The sequence below is a fragment of the Thunnus albacares genome, chromosome 22, assembly GCF_914725855.1.
Source record: "Thunnus albacares chromosome 22, fThuAlb1.1, whole genome shotgun sequence".
Classification (NCBI taxonomy): Eukaryota; Metazoa; Chordata; class Actinopteri; order Scombriformes; family Scombridae; genus Thunnus; species Thunnus albacares.
This window is the reverse complement of record NC_058127.1, coordinates 25373608-25396364: the sequence shown is the minus strand read 5'-3', so window position 1 is coordinate 25396364 and position 22757 is coordinate 25373608. Positions and strand designations below refer to the sequence as shown.

Below are 22757 nucleotides of genomic sequence, written 5' to 3'. Positions count from 1 at the left end.
TTCCTTTAGTCGCAGTCGTTTTGATAACTGGCGCTTGTATTTATTAAGCGTCTCAGAAACCCTGCCAGGAATTGCAGTGAAAGTTAAACTAGGACTAAATCCACTCCTACCTCAGAGTAGGACTTGAGTGTTATTTATGAATCTTCCTGCACCTACTCTCAGCAGGAGAAGGACAATTAGGAGAGTGTATCACATGGCTGTTTTGCCACATTCAGAGCAACAAAGTAGAAATTATGATGACATGTTGTAGTTTTCTGACACTTGCGGTTTGGGGTATTAGACAGTTGTAGACAGTTCCAAATATGCGGTGTAGGCTTTTTAAGCTGTCTAGAATATGCAGAATATGATGCTAAAATAAATAAATAGCTTCAGTGTCATTATGATGCTGAAGCTATTAAGCCGTTTGCATTAGGATTTAAGTAAATACTAACACAAATAATAACAGTAAATGCACTGTATATACACATTAAAACGGCGGGTAATTGACTTTGCTGTGTGAAATTATCCTTGTTTGCCTGTCTAATCACACCGGTTTACAGTCCCTGTACTACCGCTGCATCTGCATGTATTGTGCAGTGTTGCACACACAGCAGTGATGTTGTAAACACTCTGTGGGACACAGCTTTATGAAAACATGGCATTTATCTTCTCTTCAACTGATCAGTTCAGCTTTCAACCACACCTTCTGTTATGTTCCCTACAGGTGGGGAAATATTCATTTCTGTAAACTCATCCACTGTTGGGAATACATTTTAACAATATGAACACATCTCTAAAATATTACTTCACCATCAGTAATTATGAATGAATGAATGAACAAAAAACAAAAAAATAAATAGATCCATGATTGCTTGGATGCAGCTCGTTTTTCCATAACTTCATGATGGGTGGAGGAGAATGAATGAATCTGCACATTAACTGATGTGTCATACTCGTGATCAAAGTTTGATCTATTACTGCTGAAATGGGAAAGGTTGTGAAGATTCCTCTATTTGTGGAGGGAAGATGTTCTTTCTTTTTAGAGCTGAAAGGATTAGTTATTGGACAAAAGTTAATTGGTTACTATTTTGATGAATGACTAATCGTTTGCTGTTTTTCAAGAAAAATATCAAACATTTGATAGTTTTAGCTCTAGGATTGTGAGAATTTGACGAAACTGAAAATATTTGGGTAACAGTATGAATATGTCACTCTGGAGCTGTGAACTTTGTGGTGGGATTTTCTTTTTTGTTTCATTTTTCTGACATTTTTTAGACCAAAAAATGATTTCATAAACCAAGAAAAAAAAAAATCTGCAGATGAATCAGCAATGGAGATAATCGTTAATTAAACTTTTTTTTAATCCTAGACAAAGTTAGTCAAAACATACATTTTTGCAAAAACCCTATCTTTTAATAAGCTCACTGTAATCACTGAATATTTATCCTCACACAGAGTGTGTACAGCGGTCTCTGTCTTATTTAATCTAATATGCTTTACTCCTTGTCCTTTTAAGCAGAAACAAAATGTGTTGCTGTGAATTTTTGGCCAGTTAGGACTTATTTCCCACTCTTGAGGAGCTTGACGGATACGACTCTGGTCCAGTATGAAGTTGGTTCTCTTTCTAATGAAGTAATAATCACAAGTCATTTCCCCAGAAATGAAGTTCTGTTCTCCCACCATCAGGCAAATCAGTGTTAAGATACAAAATTATTTAATGGAGTTTGTGTCACATTATCTACTGTACGTGTCTTCTTCTATACTGTGTACTAGCCATTTCCTGTCATCTAATGTAGCTCCAGACAACCTCTTAAAACAGCAGAACACCATGAGCTGCCACTTGTCTGACTGCTGCAGCCTCCACAGAAACTCCACTCATTTCTGCAGAGTAAAAAAAAAAAAAAATCTTCTTTACAGTGTCTGTGTTGAAAATGACATTGAGCTCTTGAGAGGTATGTCTCATAAGTTAACTGTGATGAAACAAGATCTTTTCTCTCACTCGCCTGTCTGCCCCTGCACATCCTGGTCCTCCAGTCGTTTGTTTGGTGTGAATTTCATTAAAGTTGAGGCTTGTTCGGGCTCAGTCGAAGTGAGAGGGAGATGAGTGTGTGTGTGTGATTAATTATGTACAGAGACTGAATGGAATCGCTCAAGCAGCTGCTGGAGGGAGAAAAGTCAGCATTTGCTGAGATGGAGAAAGTCAAGAAGCAGCTCCATCCTGTTGTTCTCCTGTCCTAATACAAACCTCTGCTCCAGAAAATTTCCTCTCCTGCCTAAAGGGAGAAAATATTGAACTACATGTCAAGCAGCCAAGCAGAACATCAAAATGTGCAAAGATGTACAATGATAGACTAAAGCTGAACGATGTGAAAGCTCTTTCATTTTATCCGCAGCTCACTGTGATGTACTTCATGCCTCGTTCATGTCATGTTGGATTTACTGTAATTACCAGTTTCTGACTCGTTCATGACAACATGTAAATCATGTCAACATGTAAATCGTAAATAATACAGAAGTGCGTGATAAACAAAACAAACATGGACGACCCATATTAGTTTGTAGTTTAAGTGCATATTTAATGGATATAGTGCAATATTGAACATGCACAGTATTTTGTGCATCTCTTTGCTCTCATGTCAACATGAGATTCTTCTCCCAGCTCTACATTGCATCCCACATGAATGCAGCATTAGTATAGAGATGTACCTCAAATCCTAGAATTCAAAAACAAATTGAAACGCTCACCTTAATAAAAACTTTAAAGTTGCAGTAATCAATATTTTTATCAACAAGCTCTACTCAACAGCCTGTTTTATCTAATTGTTAAGGGGTTTTTTTGCAGTGTCACTGATCCCATCAGCTCTCATCTTGTTCCACTGCCCCCAAGTGGCCAAAAGTCAAAAGCAAATAATCTAGTTTTAACATTTGGAACGCAGCACTGGCTAATATAACTTTGCACACTCTTTAGTTACACTGAAAGTTGGTTTTCTCAAGTCCAACACTCTTGAATACTTTGTATATTTTAGTTTTTATTCTTAGAGATTAAATACTGTCCAGTTACAAACAGATTAGGGTTAATCTGGTAAACTATATTAATAGAGATATGGTTTGTAACCTCTTACTATACTATCAACACACAAAATCTGAAATGGTGAAGGGAAACGTGGACTTTTCAATTAAATTTCAAAACCCACAGGCCCTAAATAAACAACAAAAGATGTTGTTTCTCAAAGATTTCACAAAGACCTATTAGACTTTTCTCACCTGACACCTCTACTGGCAGGATGACATTTTTTGTCAGAGTCTACCAAAATGGTTACAAATCACAATCTACAAAAACAACACATGATCATTGTTATAGGCCCAAGTAATCAGAACAGCAAGGAAAGAGAGCGAGTCACTTGCATGAACTTGATTCTTGAACTTCACTGCTTCTTCTTCTTCTCTGAATTTCTTTTCAAACATGCAATCCTGTTGTCTACAGTGACCTCTAGTGGGTAAACAGTAACCGAAAACACAACAATAATTTGCTGATCTGCCATTGCTATGGATAAGGGTGGGTCAGGTTTAGGCACAAAAACAACTTGGTAAGGGTTAGAGAAAGATTATGATTTGGATTAAATAACAACTGTTCATCTTGGTGACAAAATAGTGAAAAAAGACATGGTTTAGGGAACGATTGCGGTCTTGGTTAAAAGAAGCAAATGATGAACAGGAAGTGAGCAGCAGTCACCCATATAAAGTCACACGTTTTGTTGATCCACCCATCCACCCTGACCTCCTTCCTTAAGGGGTTCTGTGGCTCTATATTGCCATCTATATATTATGGCTCACTCTTTTTCTTTCAACTAGAGGTCCTTAGTTCTATTTAGGCATTTCAAAAAATTACTGAGGCCGTCGTCTTTTGTTTTTCTTGTTTGGAGAACAGTCTCATCCAAACATACTGACAGGACCGATTTAAAAGTCATAAGTGAAACTTAGTTAACTCATAGACTGGCACTGTGCCATGCATACAGAGGCAGCACTCCATTTTAGCATTCTGATGTGTTGCTTGGCCTCCTTGCAGGTTTTGGAGCACAACCAAAATGTTTTCTAAGTGAATATCTCTGTTGTTAGGAGGTGTGTCATCATAAACAGGACAGTGATTAAAAGCTTAGAGTTCCCCCTCCATTTAAGTGGGTGAATGGAAATTTTTGGTGAAAATGTGCATGTGCGGGCACACACACACACACACACACACACACACACACACACACACACACACACACCACATTCCTGGCTCCCTTCCATTCTCGCTAAGTCATTAATAAACCTCGCTGTTATGCCTCTTTCCTTCATTGTTTCAACCAAGCGTGCACACTTGGTAGTTCTATTTAAAAAAAACAACAGCACCAACAATCACTATAACATTACTCATGACACTCTAATATTATAATTATTGGATATGATTTTAATGTTAATCATGAACAAATCATGAAAACTCTTTCATCAGCCAGAACCCTCTTTTTTCTTTTCTACTCTTATTTTTCTGTCCATGTGCATCTTTGCTTATTCAGGGAAAGGCTAAGAGTCAAATTATTCTCCATCCACAGCCACCGGAATGCGCTTTTATCCATTTTTTGTGTATTAGTCCTATAATTTCTAGCCAGAGGTTTGTAAAGGGCAGTCTTAGTCTGCCTGCAGCCTTTCACAAAGCAATCACAGATTTTATTTAGAGCATTTATAGTGTGTTTATTGCTGCCTCATGTCTGTTCTGTTCTTTCATTTTAATTGTCTATCAGTGTTATTTTCAATTTATTGCTGGTGACACCAGGAAAAGATTTACTTTTGGTATTTGAGCAGCCAGCCATACCACACTCTGTGTTGGGGTGAGGAATTTGTCAACCCTGTTTATACTGTGGTACTTTTACCATCAACCTCTGGTTGTATCAGGCTATTGTGAGCAATGTTGCAAATGAATGAACAGGACATTTTTAAAGCAATACTTGCTCTATCCTACTGACTTTGATGAACCCCTGACTTTTCCTCTAGCATCACCATGAGGTTGAACTTTTTTTGGTTCCGACTGAAATATCTTGAAAACTATTAAATAGATTGCCATGAAATTTGGTATAGACATTCACGTTCCCCACAGGATGATTCGTAATAATGGGTGATCTTTTGACTTGTCATCTAGCACCTCCATGATGTCAACACTTCAATTTCTTCAATTTGATTTATTGCCATATCTCCTCTACAAATGACATTTCAATCAGCTGTATTTTGTTTCGTGCTAATTGGCAATATTAGCATCCTAACACATTAAGACATGGTAAACATTATACAGTATCTGCTAAACATCAGCATATTATTGTCATTGTGTTTATGATAATATGCTCACAGCTATCCCCAAAGACAGCCTCACAGAGCTGCTGGCATGACTGAAGACTATTAGTCTTGTTTATTTACCTGTAGTAGCATGGCATCAAATGGGACTGCACACTAAAACAGTCCTATTTAGAGCCAGACCAATACATAAACATTAGGACTGCATGACTCTGGTCAAAATGAGAATCACAATTTCCTATAGTCTCTTAAATGCTCAGTGGGATGTTCAATTGCTCATGCGACAGGGATTTCCTGCTACAGTCTTCCTGACCTTTCTGTATGTTTGCAGTTTTACTTTTGCCTGCAAAGTATGATACGTGCTTTTGACTTCTGTCATCGTCTTTGAATCTGGTTCCACACAGTGGACTGTACAACTTTTTATGGTACATGCACTGCATTTTTGTCAGAACTGGAGGTAAATATATTTAGTCTTTCTCATCATCACTGGGTTTCACTCTTAACACATTTTATGGTTCCTACAAAGCTTTTTCTTTCACTACATGTTACTGTCTCTCACACTCGTTAGATTTGTTTGCATCTATGTCAGTTCCTCTCTTTCTGTGCACACTTGTCATTTGTTAATGCAACTTAGGGAGACATTAGAATTGTTTGTTTAGATGCAATGGGTCTCCCGCTAATGCAAACTCTGAGATTGCATAGTGGCCTGAATTGAGGTTGCAATCTTTTTTGATAAATTGTGCAGCGCTAATCAGCATAGTCAATATTATCAGCCAAGAGCAGTTTATTGTATGTTGTATGTTTGGATCTATGGCAGACTACATATCTAAGGTCATTGGTCACTTTAAAGTATATAAATACTCTTTAACATCTTATTTTTGCCTTGAAATTTGTAGAAAGAAATTGATTAAAGAGTCTAAAAATGCCAAACTCTACTTATCCAGTTTTTAATGTCTTGTGTGGCAGGTACGGATTGGAGTGTTTTCAACAGTACAAAGAGAACCTCCACAAGTTCTTTGGCCAGATTAAAACCATTGTTTGCCACGAATGTCTCATCCTGTGGACTCTGGCCATGCCACTTGGCAAGAAGATCAAGGGTGGATTCTTAGTGCCTGAAGTGAGTATCTCTCTGCCAGTGGATCTCCAACCAAACTCTAGACCAGCTGATTTCACTTGCTGGCACACCTTCAACCAGAGGGTAGGGAAAGGAGCAGCTGCATGTTGGAATTGTAGAAACATGAGGGCTGCAGAGACAAAACATACAAAGAGATTGGCTTTTCTAAAGATTCCTAACTTACTGTTTCACATTCTCATATTGGCTTGGACCTTTCAATCTTTATCTGAAACACACATCAGATTGTTTTTGTTGTACTGCCTTACTCTTGAGCATATCATGGTAAATTTCTCTTTGAGAGGTAGAGTTTCTTATCTGTCTAGATAACACTGGACACACAGCCTTGACTGAATTAATGAGTTTGTGTCTGCTGAATCAGAAGTGTTCACCTTTTCTTAAAGTGTCTGTAACATCATTATTTTGTATGCTGACCACATACTTACAAAATATAAACCACAACCTATGTACTCCTCCACAGGAAACCTAAGGGAGGCTTATTGTTCACAATAATGCAGGATTCCTTAAAAACAGGTGTGGTTCCAGTGAGTCTCGATGGATCCTGTGCAAAGTTAAAACTGCTTTAGCACCCTTCCTCTATACCAAGCTCAATCTTAGCTAAGATACTTTTAGTCAGTGAACCGTTGGAACCATAGACTGTGTATCAAGATAGACTTAGCAAGGTGTGATGTCACCTGTTGGTTTGTATTTGAGCCAGTTTGAAGCCCAGAGTAACACGTTATGGTCGGTGCCATCTTTTCCATTTGGAGCCAGGACCTTCCAAATAAGAAGTGCGGGGTGTTGCCTTTCATGCTCTGAGAACGTGCCTCGCTACCTAGGACCAAAGCTAATGCTAGCTTACCAGGAGTTGTCAAGGTGACCACCAGCACACTTATTAGAGGGTCCAAATGTAGAGACTGAGACCATAATGATTGACTTAGTGTTTCTAGAGAGAGGTTGGCGCTTTTTGAATGGGAGTCAGCTTGATCATCTAGTGGCCATCAGTGGCATTGCACTTTAAGATAATTCCACATTGGCTTCAGTCATGCTAGCACTGTGGCTCTAAGAAAGGCAAGGTCAGTCGATCTGTGCACCACTTTGGTCCAGACTGACATATTTTGGATGGCCTTTCAGTTTGATACAGATATCCACGCTGCCCAGAGGACTTCTACTGACTGCCATCCCCTGACTTTTTGTCTAGTGCTGTCATCAGGTCAAAGTTTCATTGTTTCCAAACACTGTGGTTTATGACTAAATGGAAGAGACTAAAACTCCCTTCTCAGGGATGCTCACCCAGTATGCCCTCCTTGAAGACCCAGCCCTACTCTGACCCTGGCTCTGACCCTATATTTGTACCCTAACCCTAACCACCTCACTCCCCATGCCTAACCCCAATCAATGGGCATCTCTGTCAGACCACAAGGCAAAGTCTCTCCCATGACAAAATACTTGCAAAACCAATGACATTCCCATCAGCCTCAGCTAGCTGTACAACTTTATGTTTTGTGCTAATTAGCAAATCTCAGCATACAAACACACTAAGATGAGAGATGTGATTGGCTGAGAGTGTATTTATTAATCACCACACCTACTAATCTTTATTCCACTTAACCCAGCCCTTTTCCACTTTGCACTGCTACACATTCAGTACATGAACGAAAATATCAGGTGGAGGTGCACACACAGTCCATGCAACCTAGACCTTCTACACTGCGCTGGTCATTGTGCTTGTACAAATAAAATATGGCCCAAAGTCTTGTTTCCAGAGTGATCCCCAAGTCAGTTGGTTCACTACACTGGTGGCAAATCCAAATTCAACTTCCAACTTTAAGTAGTATTTAAGTATCTTTAAGAAAGCAGGGAGGGCTGCAGAGAAAACTGGACTCATCAGTTGGCTTTGATCTCCTCACCAACTTTGCTCCACCATACATTAAGAAGAACATATTTAGGTTTGATGTTTTATTGCTTCTGGTTTGTCAAAGTCAGTAAATCTTACACTTTGCCTGTTGGCAGTATACAGTAGTTTGTCTTTAACATTCATGGAACAATGTCTCCTAAAGTCATCCAAATGTGATAATCAAGCAATATTAAACATGTAACAATTCTAACAAAATAATGGCCATGGGCTATAACAGAAGATCTCTGTCTGTCTTGTTTGTTTCTGCCACTCTTGATTACAAGACTCAAGCTCAAAATCTCCATATGAGAATTTTCCCTCAATACTGTGTAATACATATAGTATGTATTGTAGAAAGGTAGTAAATGATAACATTGACTTATTGGCCAAAATTATTACCAAACACCGTGTTTAGAACAGCAAATGTATTATAGGTCATGAACTGAGTATGAGTTGAATCACTGATCAGCATTATTGAATTATGACAGATAAGCCACTTGGGTCCCACAGTATGCTATGACATCATTGAGGCTAATTTGTACAGTGGTCGGCTGGCTGATGCCTATGGCTTGGACATCCTTGATCTACACTTCCACTTCCGCCTCAACCTGCAGAACCGCATGCCAGACGGCGTCCACTGGGATGCACTGGCCCACCGACGCATCAGCAGCCTCCTGCTGCAGCACGCTGCTGATGCCTGGGGAGTACAGCTGCCTCACCCCCCCTTCCCTCCAGGACAAGGTCAGTACACACACTGCTGTTAGTCTGACATACCGTGTGCTGACATGTTATCGACCTTTGATTTCATATGGTTCAGTCCAGTGACAGGTTCACGTCTGTTATGACACAGTTTATTGACTCCATATTTACTATGCTGTACAACTGATCAATACTACAGTGGAAGACCTTTCCCTGACCTGATCCAGATTGATTCTACAAACATACACAACACACATATGCTTTCTTTATGTACTTTCAGTGAATATAATAATGTCACCTTGTGTTTTAATTGAGAGTTTAGTTTAAAAGAAAAATGCCACATTAGTTTCACCCGAGTGACAAAAAGAGATATAAAAAAAGAAAAATAGAAATCTAAAAAGTTCCCAATTGCTGCAAAAACATTTTACTTTACATGGTGAAAATAACCAAACTGTGCAAAAAATACACAAACCGAAAATGTTTCAGTCAAGAGAATAATTATCAGCACATCATCAACACAAAATGTGTGGTATTCATGGTAATCAGTAATTCTGGGCAAACTAGTCAGACCTATGAGAACATGCAGGATTTAATATCTTCCTGCTATCACAAGGCAAAATGTCCCAGATAGCTGGAAACCCCATTCTCAACTCTTATGTAGGTTTAATGTGACTCACTAAACATCTGCACTGTTTTTTGGACATAAAAGCAGCAGACATCGTCAGCTACCCATGTTTTAAGGTTTGACCATTACGTGTGTACTGTACTGTATGCTTGAATGATTTGGTGCATGAACTGTAATGTGATGTGATGTGAAACCATGACAGAGGTGTAGTTTATGATGTCTGAATGTTTAGTGTGTCAGGGTTACAGGCGAGACTTTGGACATCACGGTTTCAGACCAGAATGGCCCCATCCAAGACCCCCCCTGGACTCAGGTTTGTACAGTCCAAGTTTCTCTTATTGTCAGTCACTCAGAGGTTATGAAAGATAACAAATACAGTGAATTGAAAAAATAAAAAAGTATATTAAAAACAAATCAGCTCATGGTCACTGGTTGGATATTGCATCTTATTCTTTCATCCATGTTCTTTTTCTCAGGTGCCCTGCAGAGACAGACCCTGGTGCAATATGAGCAGAATCATCTCAGATCACATAACTTTCACTTTGCTCCACCAAACACAGGTAACACTCTCTGCCCTCGCGTTGGTTTTCTGTGTGTATAACTCTTTGTGATGGAAGTACTGTCTACCTGAGTCAACACCAAATAAACATCATCTTTTAATTTTAGCATGGCGTGTTTTTAATCATGCAGCATATTCTTTCAGTAATTTTAAAAGTCACCATGTGTAAAATTTGAAATTGTCCAACTTAGTCACCCTCCAGTGGTAGTCTGCACCTCTATCTGTTCAATAAAGGCAAAATATACCTCACAGTAAAAAATACAACAAACTTAATATCTATAAAATGAGTCTGTTCTGATTGAGCTGAGCTTACTTACCATGCTCTAGAAATGTGCAAAAATCTACAGTTCTTCACCGACCATTAAAGAGGAGGAAAATAGAGTAAAATATGCAACTTGAAATCAGATAGTTTAAACTTACCTCTGCCCTTATAGTTATACTATAAGATTCACTGAAATTTGATTAAACAAACTATCATACCCATTGTCGAGGTATGGTATGTTGTGAGGAAGTATCTTGAAAAACATTGGTCACGATCACAATATAGTCCAATATGTGATAATCAGTTCTTTGTATCAGATAGAGCAGATGCTACATTTAAAGTATGGGGATCAAAGGGAGAAAATCCTAAATTGATATTTACTTAACACAGATAACATGGTTTGATGATGAGGAATTTAGGTGTAATTTTGACATAGGCCGGAAACACTTGTTCGAATATACCCAACACAGGACAAATGACTTTAGAGTAAACCAAAATAAAAGACTCATGGTACTCCTCTGAAAAAAGACAAGCAAACCAAGTATTAAACAGTGGGCTAGGCAGATGTTATTAAGTCATTCATTAGAAAAGCTTATGTATTAAAATGAAAACGGTATATGTTTGAAAACGTTTGGGACTTTTATTGCTTTTTTCAAGTGTATGGCCTTGATAGATAATCAAGAAGAGGAAGAATGAATGCTCCTTGGTGTAATTATGCTAAGTTAATTAATACAATATTATTTTATAATTTATTTTCAGTTTACATGTGTTATATAAAGGATTATAGATGTATGAAAAGATACAGTTTTATATCTTTTTTTGGTTTTAAATATATCAATGTGTGCTTTTGTTTATACAGCTTTTTCCAGAATCATGTGTGTACACAAGGTCATGAATAATGAATATATATTGTTTAAAAAGTTGCACTTCAACCTAAAGATTGCTCATTTTTCCATGTATGTGTATGGAAGTTAGAGCAGCAAACATCAGACCCCTGCTGGCGCCAACACAGCATGCCAATCACCACCACCCTGCACAGACTGATGGTCACCACTATAGAGGTAAAGCTCCAGTCCATCTGCCTGCAGTGGAATTACTGTTACTGGGCACACTTATGCTATTCCCACCTTACTTTATTTTTCTCTCTAAAACTTTGGACTCTGGCTGCTTCCACATACACATGAGATGTGCTGATGTGTTCAGATTTGTGATATTATGCATAATAAAAGCTGATAATGCAGTGGATTAGGGCACTTCATTACAAACCACTTGCCTATGTTAAAAAAAAAAATGGATTTGTGTCCTCATTCGTTGAGCTAACTAGATAAACAAGGAAAGGATGTCCCGTCTCACCAATAATTTTTATGTTGGCATTGGAACCCCTTGCATGTGCTATTAGAACTAACCAACAAATAAGTGGTATTAATATATATGGGTATGATTTTAAAATAAATGTATATGCAGATGATATATCATTAACTCTTTTAAATCCAGCAATCTCAGTGCGACACTTATTTAAGCTCATAAATGAGTTTAGCAGTCTTTCAGGATAATAAAGTAAATTGGAACAAGAGCGAACCGACTCTGCTCAACTGCATGACTTTTCCAGCCCATGTTGCCATAACTCAGATAGTTTGGAAGTAAGAGGGACTGAAATATCTTGGTATTATAATATTGAGAAGACATTCGAGATAAATGGTCCTAAATTGATTAAAACTATCAGAGAACAGGTGGGGAACACTTCCGCTATCCTTTTGGGGCAGAGCAGAGATAATTAAAATGAATGTTTTCCCCAAACTGTCTTTTATGATATCTTCAATTCCACTTAGCTTTGAATTTGAATTTAATAGAATTTGTTTTAATAAACTGACAAAGCATAGAAATAAAGGAGGATTAGGGATACTGGAAATACACTTACTGGTCACTTTATGAGGTACACCTGTTCAACTGCTTGTTAGCGCAAATATCTAATCAGCCAATCACGTGCCAGCAACTCAATGCATTTAGGCATGTAGCCATGGTTAAGATGATCTGCTGAAGTTCAAACAAAACATCAGAATGGGGAAGAAAGGTGATTTAAGTGACCTTGAATGTGGCAGACGGGCTGTTTTAAGTATTTCAGAAAGCTGATCTACTTGGATTTTCATGCACAACCATCTCTAGGGTTTACAGAGAATGGTCCGAAAAAGAGAAAATATCCAGTGAGCGGCAGTTCTCTTGGCAAAAATGCCTTGTTGATGACAGGTCAGAGGAGAATGGCCATACCAGTTCGATAGAAAGGCAGCAGTAACTCAAATAACCACTCGTTACAGTCGAGGTATACAGAAGAGCATCTCTGAACACACAACACATCGAACCTTGAAGCAGATGGACTACAGCAGTAGAAGACCACACAGGGCGCCACTGCTGTCAACTAAGAAGAGGAAACTGAGGCTACAATTGGCACAGGCTCATGAAAATTGAACAACAGAAGATTGGAAAAACAGCGATGTCTGATGAGTCTTGATTTCTGTTGCGATATTCAGATGGTATGGTTAGAATTTGGCGTAAACAACATGAAAGCATGGATCCATCCTGCCTTGTATTGATGGTTCAGGCTGGTGGTGTAATGGTGTAGGGGATATTTGCTTGACACACTTTGGGCCCCTTGAGCATCGTTTAAACGCCACAGCCTACCTGACTAATGTTACTGACCATGTCCATCCCTTTATGACTACAGTGTACCCATCTTCTAATGGCTACTTGTCACAAAGCTCAAATCATCTCAAACTGGTTTCTTGAACATGACAATAGCACTGTACTCAAATGGCCTCTACAGATACCAGATCTCAATTTAATAGAGCACCTTTTAGATGTGGTGGACTGGGAGATTGGCGTCATGGATGTGCAGCTGACAAATCTGCACCATGCCTTCATGTCAAAATAGACCAAAATTTCTGAGGAATGTTTCCAGCACTTTGTTGAATCTATGCCATGAGGAATTAAGGCAGTTCTGAAGGCAAAAGGGGGACCAACCTGGCACTAGCAAGGTGTACCTAATAAAGTGGCTGGTGAGTGTCTATACATACTGTTTAGCCTTTAATGGCAAATACCCCCTGCTTTGGGCCTATCACCAACAGTGTGAGGTCAGCAGTTGGATGTGGCTGAAACAGAAAATTGTTGGTGAGAGTAAAAAACAAGTATCCCTTTCTTCTTTGTGGTATTGTACAAAGGTCAATACAAACATTAAGAACCCAATTATTAATTTTTCATGTGAAACAGCAAAAATAATCCAAAGAAATGTGCAATCAATGGATTAGTTTTGCCTTCATGTCCATTATGGGAGAACCCATTATTCACTGCTGGAGGGAAGACTCTTATTAATAAGAAATGGGAAAGCCACAATGTTAAGAATCTAGGCCAAATTGTAAAGTGGCAGAGAATAATGACATTCAATGAGCTTAAAGCAAATTTCAACTATAATGATTTGTGTTTTCTGCAGTATCTACAGCTGAAATTTATAGTACAGAAACTCATATGTCAAGGTACCATACTGGCCTCAGATAAAGACACAGATAATAAATTGAAAGAGATTGTAGCAAATAGAGGCACAGTATCTAAACTTCACAGACTTTGGTCTCTCTCCCCCTGTCGTGGCATGGATAAAGTCAAATCACAATGGGAATGTGATCTGGGAAAACACCTTCCAATAGAACAATGGGACTCTATAATGTGACATACAAGTTACTTATCAAAATGTGTCAAGACATAAACTTATACAGATGAAGATATATACTGAATATATATATAACTCAAATTCCTAATGTGTCGGACCTATGTTGGCATGGATGTGGAGAGAGAATCTCTAATACATATGTTATGGCACTGCACAAAGATAAGACAATTTAGGGTAGGAGTACAAAAAATGTTATGTTCAATATTAAATGTGGATGTATCACTAAGCCCAGAATTGTGTTTGCTGGGAGTTAAAGTGGATGGATTGAAATCTGCAGTAACACAACGCCTGATAATATTGGCTTTCCTTTCTGTGAAAAGAAATTGAAAGTAAGGGAATCAAACTGTTTGAATCACTGGCTAAAGGACTTCATAAAACTGATAAAGATGGAACGTGCAGCCTCAGCCCTGCAGAGGCTTTATAGAGACAATGGCTTAGATGGACCATGGACACTTATAAAAGACTATATAAGTAAGACATATATAACAAGCACCTCTTTAGCCATGCTAGTGGCGTGACTGTAGGGATGGCAATGTTGGTCAGTCGGTCCACCACTGAAATATCTCAACAACTATTGGATGGATTGCCATGAAGTTTTGAACACACGTTCCTGGTCCCCAGAGGATGAATCCCACGTTTGTCATCATCTAGCTCCACCAATCAATCAATCAATCAAGATCACCATGGTTGGCAAAATAGGTAGAGGTGCACTCAAGGGCACAAGACTAGAAGGCTGCGTTCAGACTGGTTTTAGCCTTTAGCTTGCCTTCATAACTTATCATCATCATCATCACTTAACAACCTTACTTTTCATGGTTTGTCCGGATTCAGTGCTGCTTCTTTATTTACCTCCACATATTCAGTGTGGTCCTGATGACTTGTGCTGCAGCATTAATAGCTTTCTGCTTTTACTTGCTGACACTTGTACCCTGTTGTTATGAAGGTAGGAAGCTTCTAATGCTCCACTAGACCACAGTGGGACACCAACACTGAAACTTAGGATGAGGTGCTTATAAGAGCTTATGGATTCAGAGCTTGGAATCACAGCTCGGATGCATACAAGTTCAGCCAGGTCACAGCTGGAAGGGAATCACCACAGAATCGGTCATTTGTCATGAAAAGCCTGATAATATGGCATTTTATTTTCATTTTAGTGCCTGATGTTGGCCTTTATCGTTTCTCCCTCAGAGTCAAGAAATCAATACCTAAAATCTGTCCATATTGGTCCCTGTCTCTAATTCAGATCTGAAAGGGATTTATGAGCCTATGAGGATGTCCTCAGCTATCCTTTATCTAATGATTAAGAACCACTGCCTCAAAATACACCCTTCTCCTAGGACAAAAAGGAGGCGGAAGCATGAAATGGAATCAGTGTGAACAGGCAGATAAACCCCAGTGAAGTCTGGACAAGCACCGTTTCACCTCATTACACCAGGTTTGAGCATGACAGTCAGCAGGCTGCCTCTGTGAACTTACCATTTCTTCAACAAAACCCACTGAGGCATGCTTTGCATACTTCTACTTTAGTTTGACTTAGCTCTGTGGAGCCCAAGCTGAAGCTCGGGATGGAGTGAACACTGGCAGTCTGTGATGTTTGTACCAAAGAAAACCAAAAAGAGAGAGAGGCACAAGATCAAATGTTAGTGAGTCCACGTTTTCAGGATGACTGACTAAGCTTTGTAATTCTTCTTTTACTCTTCAATACCCAATGAAAAAACATATTTTCTTCTTTATTGTGTCATATGTCCTCTTGTAACAGGATGTGGGAGGCGTAACACAGTTGGGATCATTAAAAGGGTTGGAATGTCACAGACAGGAAGACAGTTTGCAAAGATTGTTCGTTTTTGTGATAGCTTTGTTGGTTGTTGAAAAAGATTTATGGCTTCAGCTCCTCCACTGTAAGGTCACAATTGAAGATACACATTGAACAACTGATTTCCTTTTACTAGCCCATTTTCAACTTTTCCAGGGGACCTGGAACCATTTCAGGAACTCAGCAGCCTGGCCTGGAGGACTAGAAGAACCAGGATTTAAGCTTGGGTCCAAATTGGTGCTTTGCAAGACAACGATAGCAAAGCTTCAGTCACATAAGCATGAAGTTGTGCTGCTTTTTTTGCGAGTGTGGGCATGAGAGAATCATAAATTAAGTCCATGTTTAGACAGACAGCAGCACTGTGTGGAAAAACACAGCCCCCCTCATGCATTTGAATGAAGCCACTGCATTTTCTCCAGCAAAGAAACGCTCAACATTCAGCTCATCTTCTTGGATCCTATTTCATCATCTCACTGGTACCTGAAACAACACCCCTCTACCAACGCAACCTCTCACAAAACAATTTGATAGTGAAACTAACCTCTTTTGAGAGATGTCACTGTGTTCACAGCTCTAAGTAATAAAGCCGGTGATTACAGTATCAACATGTGTGAGTGTCAACTCATGTCTGCCACTACTCTCACATGGCATTCTCTTGTCACTGCAGCATACGGTATATCCAACGTCACATGGCTGACTGACTTACCAAAAAAAACTCACAATGTAATAAATCCGAATTTATGTTTCCTAACAAAATGATAAAATTACCTAATTGCTATATGTAACACTAATCCAAAGATGCTGAAGTAAAATAACTATCTTATTTATCAAAGCAATGATATATCGCTTCTGTCTATTTGTCACTCATCAGCTGATTGGTACTATTGGCATCCCATAACAGCAGGAAATGGGCGAGTACCTCATTCGTACCAAAGATGATGGAATTTGCATATTTTCCCATTGCAAATCTTCTCCACCCAGTGTGTTCATAGAGTCGAGGGACACTGGGTGGAGGCTAAAGGCCAGAGTTTAGGAGGCACTTTAGGGCCCAGCAACACAGCTTCCCGGGGAGTTAAGAGTCCCCATTTTATTGGTCCTTGACGTGTAGTTTTGTCACTCCCTGTGTGTGAAGTATCCAGCTTGTCAGTGAAGATGAGAGGCCTTACTCTGTTGCAGCCACTCTTTGATTGATGCTAATAAAACGGCTGATTTGGTTTATATAAAGATTCCTGCCTTGAATGTCTCCAGATGGCTTTCAACACAGCAATTCGATTACATGTGTACATAATTTTAACATTATTGCTCAATGAAACTTGACTACGACTCAACACATTTTCATTACCTCCAAACATTTGTGAGATAGGAATTCAATATTTTTTAAATACAAGGCATTTTTGTCAAGCCTATGGTAGAGAACAGTGCTGCTACCTATAATATCCCCACAAGCCATGTCTGATGTTTTCCCACAGGCATTTTATTCTTTTTATAGCTTCCCTTGGCAATCGGTCATGTTTGCCCACTCAGCAGGCTCCATTGATTGCATCAGTACAGTAATCACCCATCATTCACAGAAAAGCCTCCACCTGTTGGTCATTTCACAATAGTTAGTAAAAAGGCTTTTGAAATTCAATTCAATTTTTTTGTCATCACACAATGTGCAGGCACATATGCGACAAAAGTAGGGCTGCGGCTTCACCAAAACAGTGTGGGGGGTAGCTCATAGAGACATACATGGCATAAAATACACACAGTTATATACATGTAGTAAAGGGAGTGTGTGTGTGTGGTTCAGGGGGCTCAGCTTGGAGGGGGCCTGGGGTGTGTGTGAGTGACTGAGTAGAGTTCGGTAGGTGGCCAGGTTCAGTTGGGTAACATACTACCAGGCTGTTTCTGAACCTGGTAGTACAGGCTTGGAGGCTCCACAGGGTGAGGGTGGGATCTCTGCTGATGCTGAGACCTCTGTGCAGTCAGTGTTTATGATAAATGTCTTTAATGGCTGGGAGCAGGGTACCAGTGATATGCTGGGCTGCCTTGACAATCTGCTGCAGGGCTTTCTGGTAGCTGATGTGCAGTTACCATACCAGACTGAGATTCCGCTGGTCAGGATGCTCTCAGTGCTGCAGTGGAAGTTTGAAAGTATTTTGAATGATAGGTGGGCGCTCCTCAGCCTCCTCAGGAAATACAGACATTGTTGGGCCTTCTTCACAAGGGAGCGGGTATTAGGTGTCCAAGAGAGCTCCGCGTTGATGTGGACTCAAACAAATTTAAAGTTGACACACGCTCTACTTCAGGCCCGCTGATATATATGGGAGAGTGGCTGCAGCTTTTGGAGCATTCCCAGAGGACCCATCCAGGTACGCCATCCGGGTCAGCAGCCTTCTGTGTGCTTACTCTGCGTAGTGATCCTCTGACCTCAGCAATGGTCAGAGGGAGCATCTGGTCTCCTGGAGGGGTGGGGGTTTTGGTGGCTGGGTCAGTATTGTCTTTGTCGAAGCAGACATAGAAAAGATTTAGTTTGTCTGGGAGGGAGGCATTGTGGACAGTGGAATAGGTGTTGGAGCTTTTTTAAAATCATGATAGACTGAATGACTTGCCACATGTGCCAGGGATCGGAGTTGTTGTGGAAGTGGTCCTCTATTTGTAGAGTGTAGTTTTGTTTGGCCATTCTGATGCTCTTTTTGAGGTTAGTTCTGGCTGTGCTGTAGGCCTCGCAGTTTCCGGACATGAACGCTGCATCATGAGCTTTCAGCAGCTGCTGGACCTCACTGGTCAACCAGGGTTTCTGGTTTTGAAAGGTTCAGATTGAAGAATTCCTTGTCCACATACTGGGTTTTAAGCTAGCATGTCTGTGTTTTATCATAGCAAGAAAGAGGTAGAAATATAGAACACAAATATGGGTGTTTTCTTTGATGTGTGATTGACAGTCATTAGTCTAATTGTAGTGATGAGAGAATGCTGACATGCCGACTTCAGTGTTGTAGAGTTCATGGACTATTGTACATTAAATTTTCACCCTAAAACTTTGACAGAGCTTATTCCAGGTGAGCAGAAAAAAGATATTTGTGTACGGCACAAATTTCAGCAGAACTGGACACAACATAAAGCTGCTAAACAAGAGGTAAAACAGGAGCTAATGCAGTCTTTGGCTTTGTTGCCCTCAATTTTATTTGCATCTTATGCAAATTCCCTTGCATACCTGTCATCTGGACCTCTGTGAGAACAGTCTGAATTAACTGATTATTGATAGCTTTAAAAAATGTTTTCTGTAACTTTAAATACTTTGCACAGCACTAAAAAAAATAAAATAAATACCAGAAAATACCAGATAGATGCTGCTTACTAATTGCTTATTTCAGTCTCCACTATGATGATGGGATGGGAATCTTCAGATTGAATGGTGGTGTTAACAGAATACACGTAGTCTTTCGTGTGTACAAGTCTTCAGTCACAACTGTATATTTTGTCACTTTATTCACAAAACTTTGTCCAGTCAAGACCTCTAAATAGTTTTTGTACTGCAGCCCTTCCATATCATCTACTTGTAGTTGTTCAGGTTTGTTTGTTATTTTCCCCAAATTCCCCAAGATGCTCCTTTGAAACTGAAATAATGTTGAAGAAGAAAGGTAAAAGCACATATTTAGGCATACGTGTTGTCAATCATGGCAAGCAGGTCACTGATCAGTGATCAGATTTTTTCTGTGCTTCTGTGTGTTCTAGCTCTCCACTCCCACTGTCAGCAGAACACTGCTGGTTTTGGGATCAGTGACTTTCACTCTCCACCCCCCGTGCACCCTCATCCTCCTCCATGTCGAAGTTTCCCTGCTGCAGGAGACTGGACTCACTCTAGACAGTGTAGGTCCAGCATGCAGTCAGCAACACTTTGTCCACATGTAGTGAAAGAGAGAGTTGTGGTCAGCATAGCAGTGTTGTGATGTCTCTTGTTTCCTTCTCTTCCTCTGTTCCTGACAGATTATAACCCTTTGCCCCCCACCAACCTGTGGCGGGGTCAGCAAGTTCATCATCAGACCAGAGCCATCTGCTCACAGACATACTCCAGGTTCAGTGCAGGTATGATGCTCCCTCTGTTTTTGGTTAGTATCAGCTATCTTTTTTTTTAAACAAGAGATGAAGCAGAGACCTTCTCCTGTTCATCTACTGATTGAAAGCATCAATTTGCTTTGTACTGATTAACTAAACTCCCTTCTCGGGGACCAAAAATATTTCCCAAGGGATTAATTAAAATTTATTCTGACAGTCAACATTTACATTGTTAACAAAGAAAAGGAAAAAAGTCAGATGAAAAATTCCATGGTGAAAAGCCCAATATAAAAGCACCAACTAAGTTTGCCAAAAAGCCCGTCCTAAGGGAAATTAATGAAGCACCTGTGAAATATGCAAATACAGTATATATACCAAAACTCAAGTCTTCAGTATTCTTATTCAGTGTTCTTATCTGGCTTAACTGTATCCTGTAATTTCTCAGTTTTCATTCCTTTTACTTTCAGACTTAGTCATTACATGTCTTATATTGTTATTTTTAGAATACTGTGCGTTGGGCTACTCAGCTGTTTGTCATTTATGATCCAAAAGTGTCAAAAAAAATTCTCTGGTTCCAGCTTCTGAAAAGTGAGTGTCTGCTGCTTTTAATCTCTGTTTATAAATTGAATATCTTTAGGTTGAATTAAAAAAAAGGAATTTGAAGACATTTTACTGACTAAGCTAGTTATAAATTCATCAAAAACAATATCATCATTAGTTGCAGCCCTACCTGCTTCTATCCTTCACCTGTAGACAGCAGTAGCATCAGCGGCTAAGCCTGGAAGAGAAGCTCAGCATGGACAGAAGCCATTTCTGAATCCGCTGCAGACATAACACAGCTTGTTTAAACACAAGCTTACTTTGAGTTAGTTTACTCTATGAATCTACTTTTATTAGGAGAATGAGCACCAGACATGTGTTGGCTCCCAACTGTTTGTGTTCTTTCTTTGTTTCTGTTTCAATGGCACAGATTGTTTGGCCTTGACATTCAAATGAACTTGGCAGCAACCATACACAAATAGAAAGTGAGCCCTTTCTTTGCTTTTCTTTGCACAGCCTTGTTCAAAAGAAAAACAGTCCTGAACTTACACCCTGAGAAATTCTTCTAGCTCCAATATTAGTTCAAAGTTGAACTCACACTTGTGCCTGTATCTCTTGAACCAAATTATTGTACATAATAACAAACATTTATCCAAGGTTTCTTAGATCAAGATCAAGGCTTAACAAATAGTCTGATCAGTTTCAGATGAATAAAGGCCCTCTGCAGAGTTTCTGCCAGTATTCCTGGCACTATGGAGCAGTGTTTTTAAGAGTGGTTCCCCATTTTGTCAGTATTGTGTTTATGTAGACCTTTACGCACATACACAAGGACATGTGGGTGACAGGATACACAGTCCTGCAGATGGTGTTGCACCATTCCATGGTACATTTGATGGTGGTAATGTGACAAGAAATGTTGCAATTTGTCAACAAAGGCAAGGAAGAAGACTGTTAGCAAGCAAACATGGATGTTAACAAAGTAGATTTTGTGTCTGCAAGTGTTCTATGAGGAAGGAAATGTACTCAGCATGCTTGTTAGACCTCCAGGATACACACAGTGTGTTTTGGTGAGAAAAACAGAATGTAAACACAGCTCCTTCAATTTCACTGTGAGTTTGTGTGCTCAAAAGACATTTTTAACTATTTCGCCATTAAAATTGAATTGGGCCACCTTTATAATGGCGTCATGAAGACTTATTAAGAGCATTATGGTACCTAAAAGTGTTTGGCTTGAATTAATTTGGCTAAATTGTGCACAGCCCTGAGCACCAATGGATTGGGTAGAGTTCAAAAATAAGCAGGCATGCCTGACTGGGCTCTTCATACATGACAAGTGATTTTCATTAGACATTTTGATAATGTAGTAAAGCTATACTAATCAACTTTTTATATTTACAATGGATCAAATATATAATGTAAATGATGTTGCATCAAGTAACAAATCCACAGAGAATTATAACCAACTCTGCAGTTCCCCTCAGCTCTGTAGTGCCTTTTAGCCTCTTTTAGCTCATTGTTTTTGGTTTTACATCCCACAAACTGCCACTATCAATAATAAAATAACACATTTTGATTTGGTACCATTCTTACCGCAACTTTTTCTCAAAGGATCAGTAGGGGTTGTCAAAAAGAAAGAAAAAAGGCAACTGCCTGAGTTTTGTTGTCTTTTCTGTCCAGGTGGAGGTTTCCGTTTTTGTCCTCCATTTCAAGCAGATGATCGCTGTGTGAGGATGAGGAGGTGGAGGCCTCATGTCAGGGCTCACCCCTACTCCCCCCACCTTCCACTGTTGGGACCCAGACACCATGCATATAGATGGTGAGCTGCAGAAGCAGAAACACATTACAGCAGGGACACAGAGACTCTGGATTTAACGTCAACTGGATGATTTCCAAAAAAAATAATGATTCACAGGCAATGAGTCACTGCTGATGTTCAAGAAACTTGTTAGGAAGTAAAACAGATGAGGGAAAGGATGTTAAGAGAATTTGAAGTCACCGGCTGTTTCTGGCTGTTGATGAGATTAGCAATTAGGGGTGGTTGGAAGCATAGTGACGCATACTATACCTGCAGTAAAATACACTCATCAGTATTCCTACATGCTCCAAATCCAGCCTCATTTAGATTTTAGGTGATGAAATTGTTGCTTTATGTTTTTTGACACAAAAATGGTGATAATAAAATAATTTTCTATGC

General features: G+C 39.5%; 1 protein-coding gene across 16 annotated transcripts in view; it reads left to right on the top strand.

Annotated features, from left to right (window-relative positions):
* LOC122973863 (PC-esterase domain-containing protein 1A-like) overlaps positions 1 to 22757 on the top strand; it is a 28032-nt gene extending 5275 nt beyond the window's left edge. For 12 of the 16 annotated variants that reach the window (XM_044341645.1, XM_044341641.1, XM_044341642.1 and 9 more), the window contains 8 exons: positions 6271 to 6421; positions 8801 to 9053; positions 9869 to 9949; positions 10113 to 10196; positions 11438 to 11518; positions 19703 to 19837; positions 19955 to 20053; positions 22241 to 22757. In XM_044341645.1, coding sequence (XP_044197580.1) covers positions 6271 to 6421; positions 8801 to 9053; positions 9869 to 9949; positions 10113 to 10196; positions 11438 to 11518; positions 19703 to 19837; positions 19955 to 20053; positions 22241 to 22383 — 1027 coding nt within the window. In that variant the 3' untranslated portion in view covers positions 22384 to 22757. Of the gene's footprint in view, positions 1 to 6270; positions 6422 to 8800; positions 9054 to 9868; positions 9950 to 10112; positions 10197 to 11432; positions 11519 to 16141; positions 16595 to 19702; positions 19838 to 19954; positions 20054 to 22240 lie in introns of those variants that run through there. The other 4 variants (XM_044341652.1, XM_044341653.1, XM_044341654.1 and 1 more) reach the window with 4 other exon arrangements.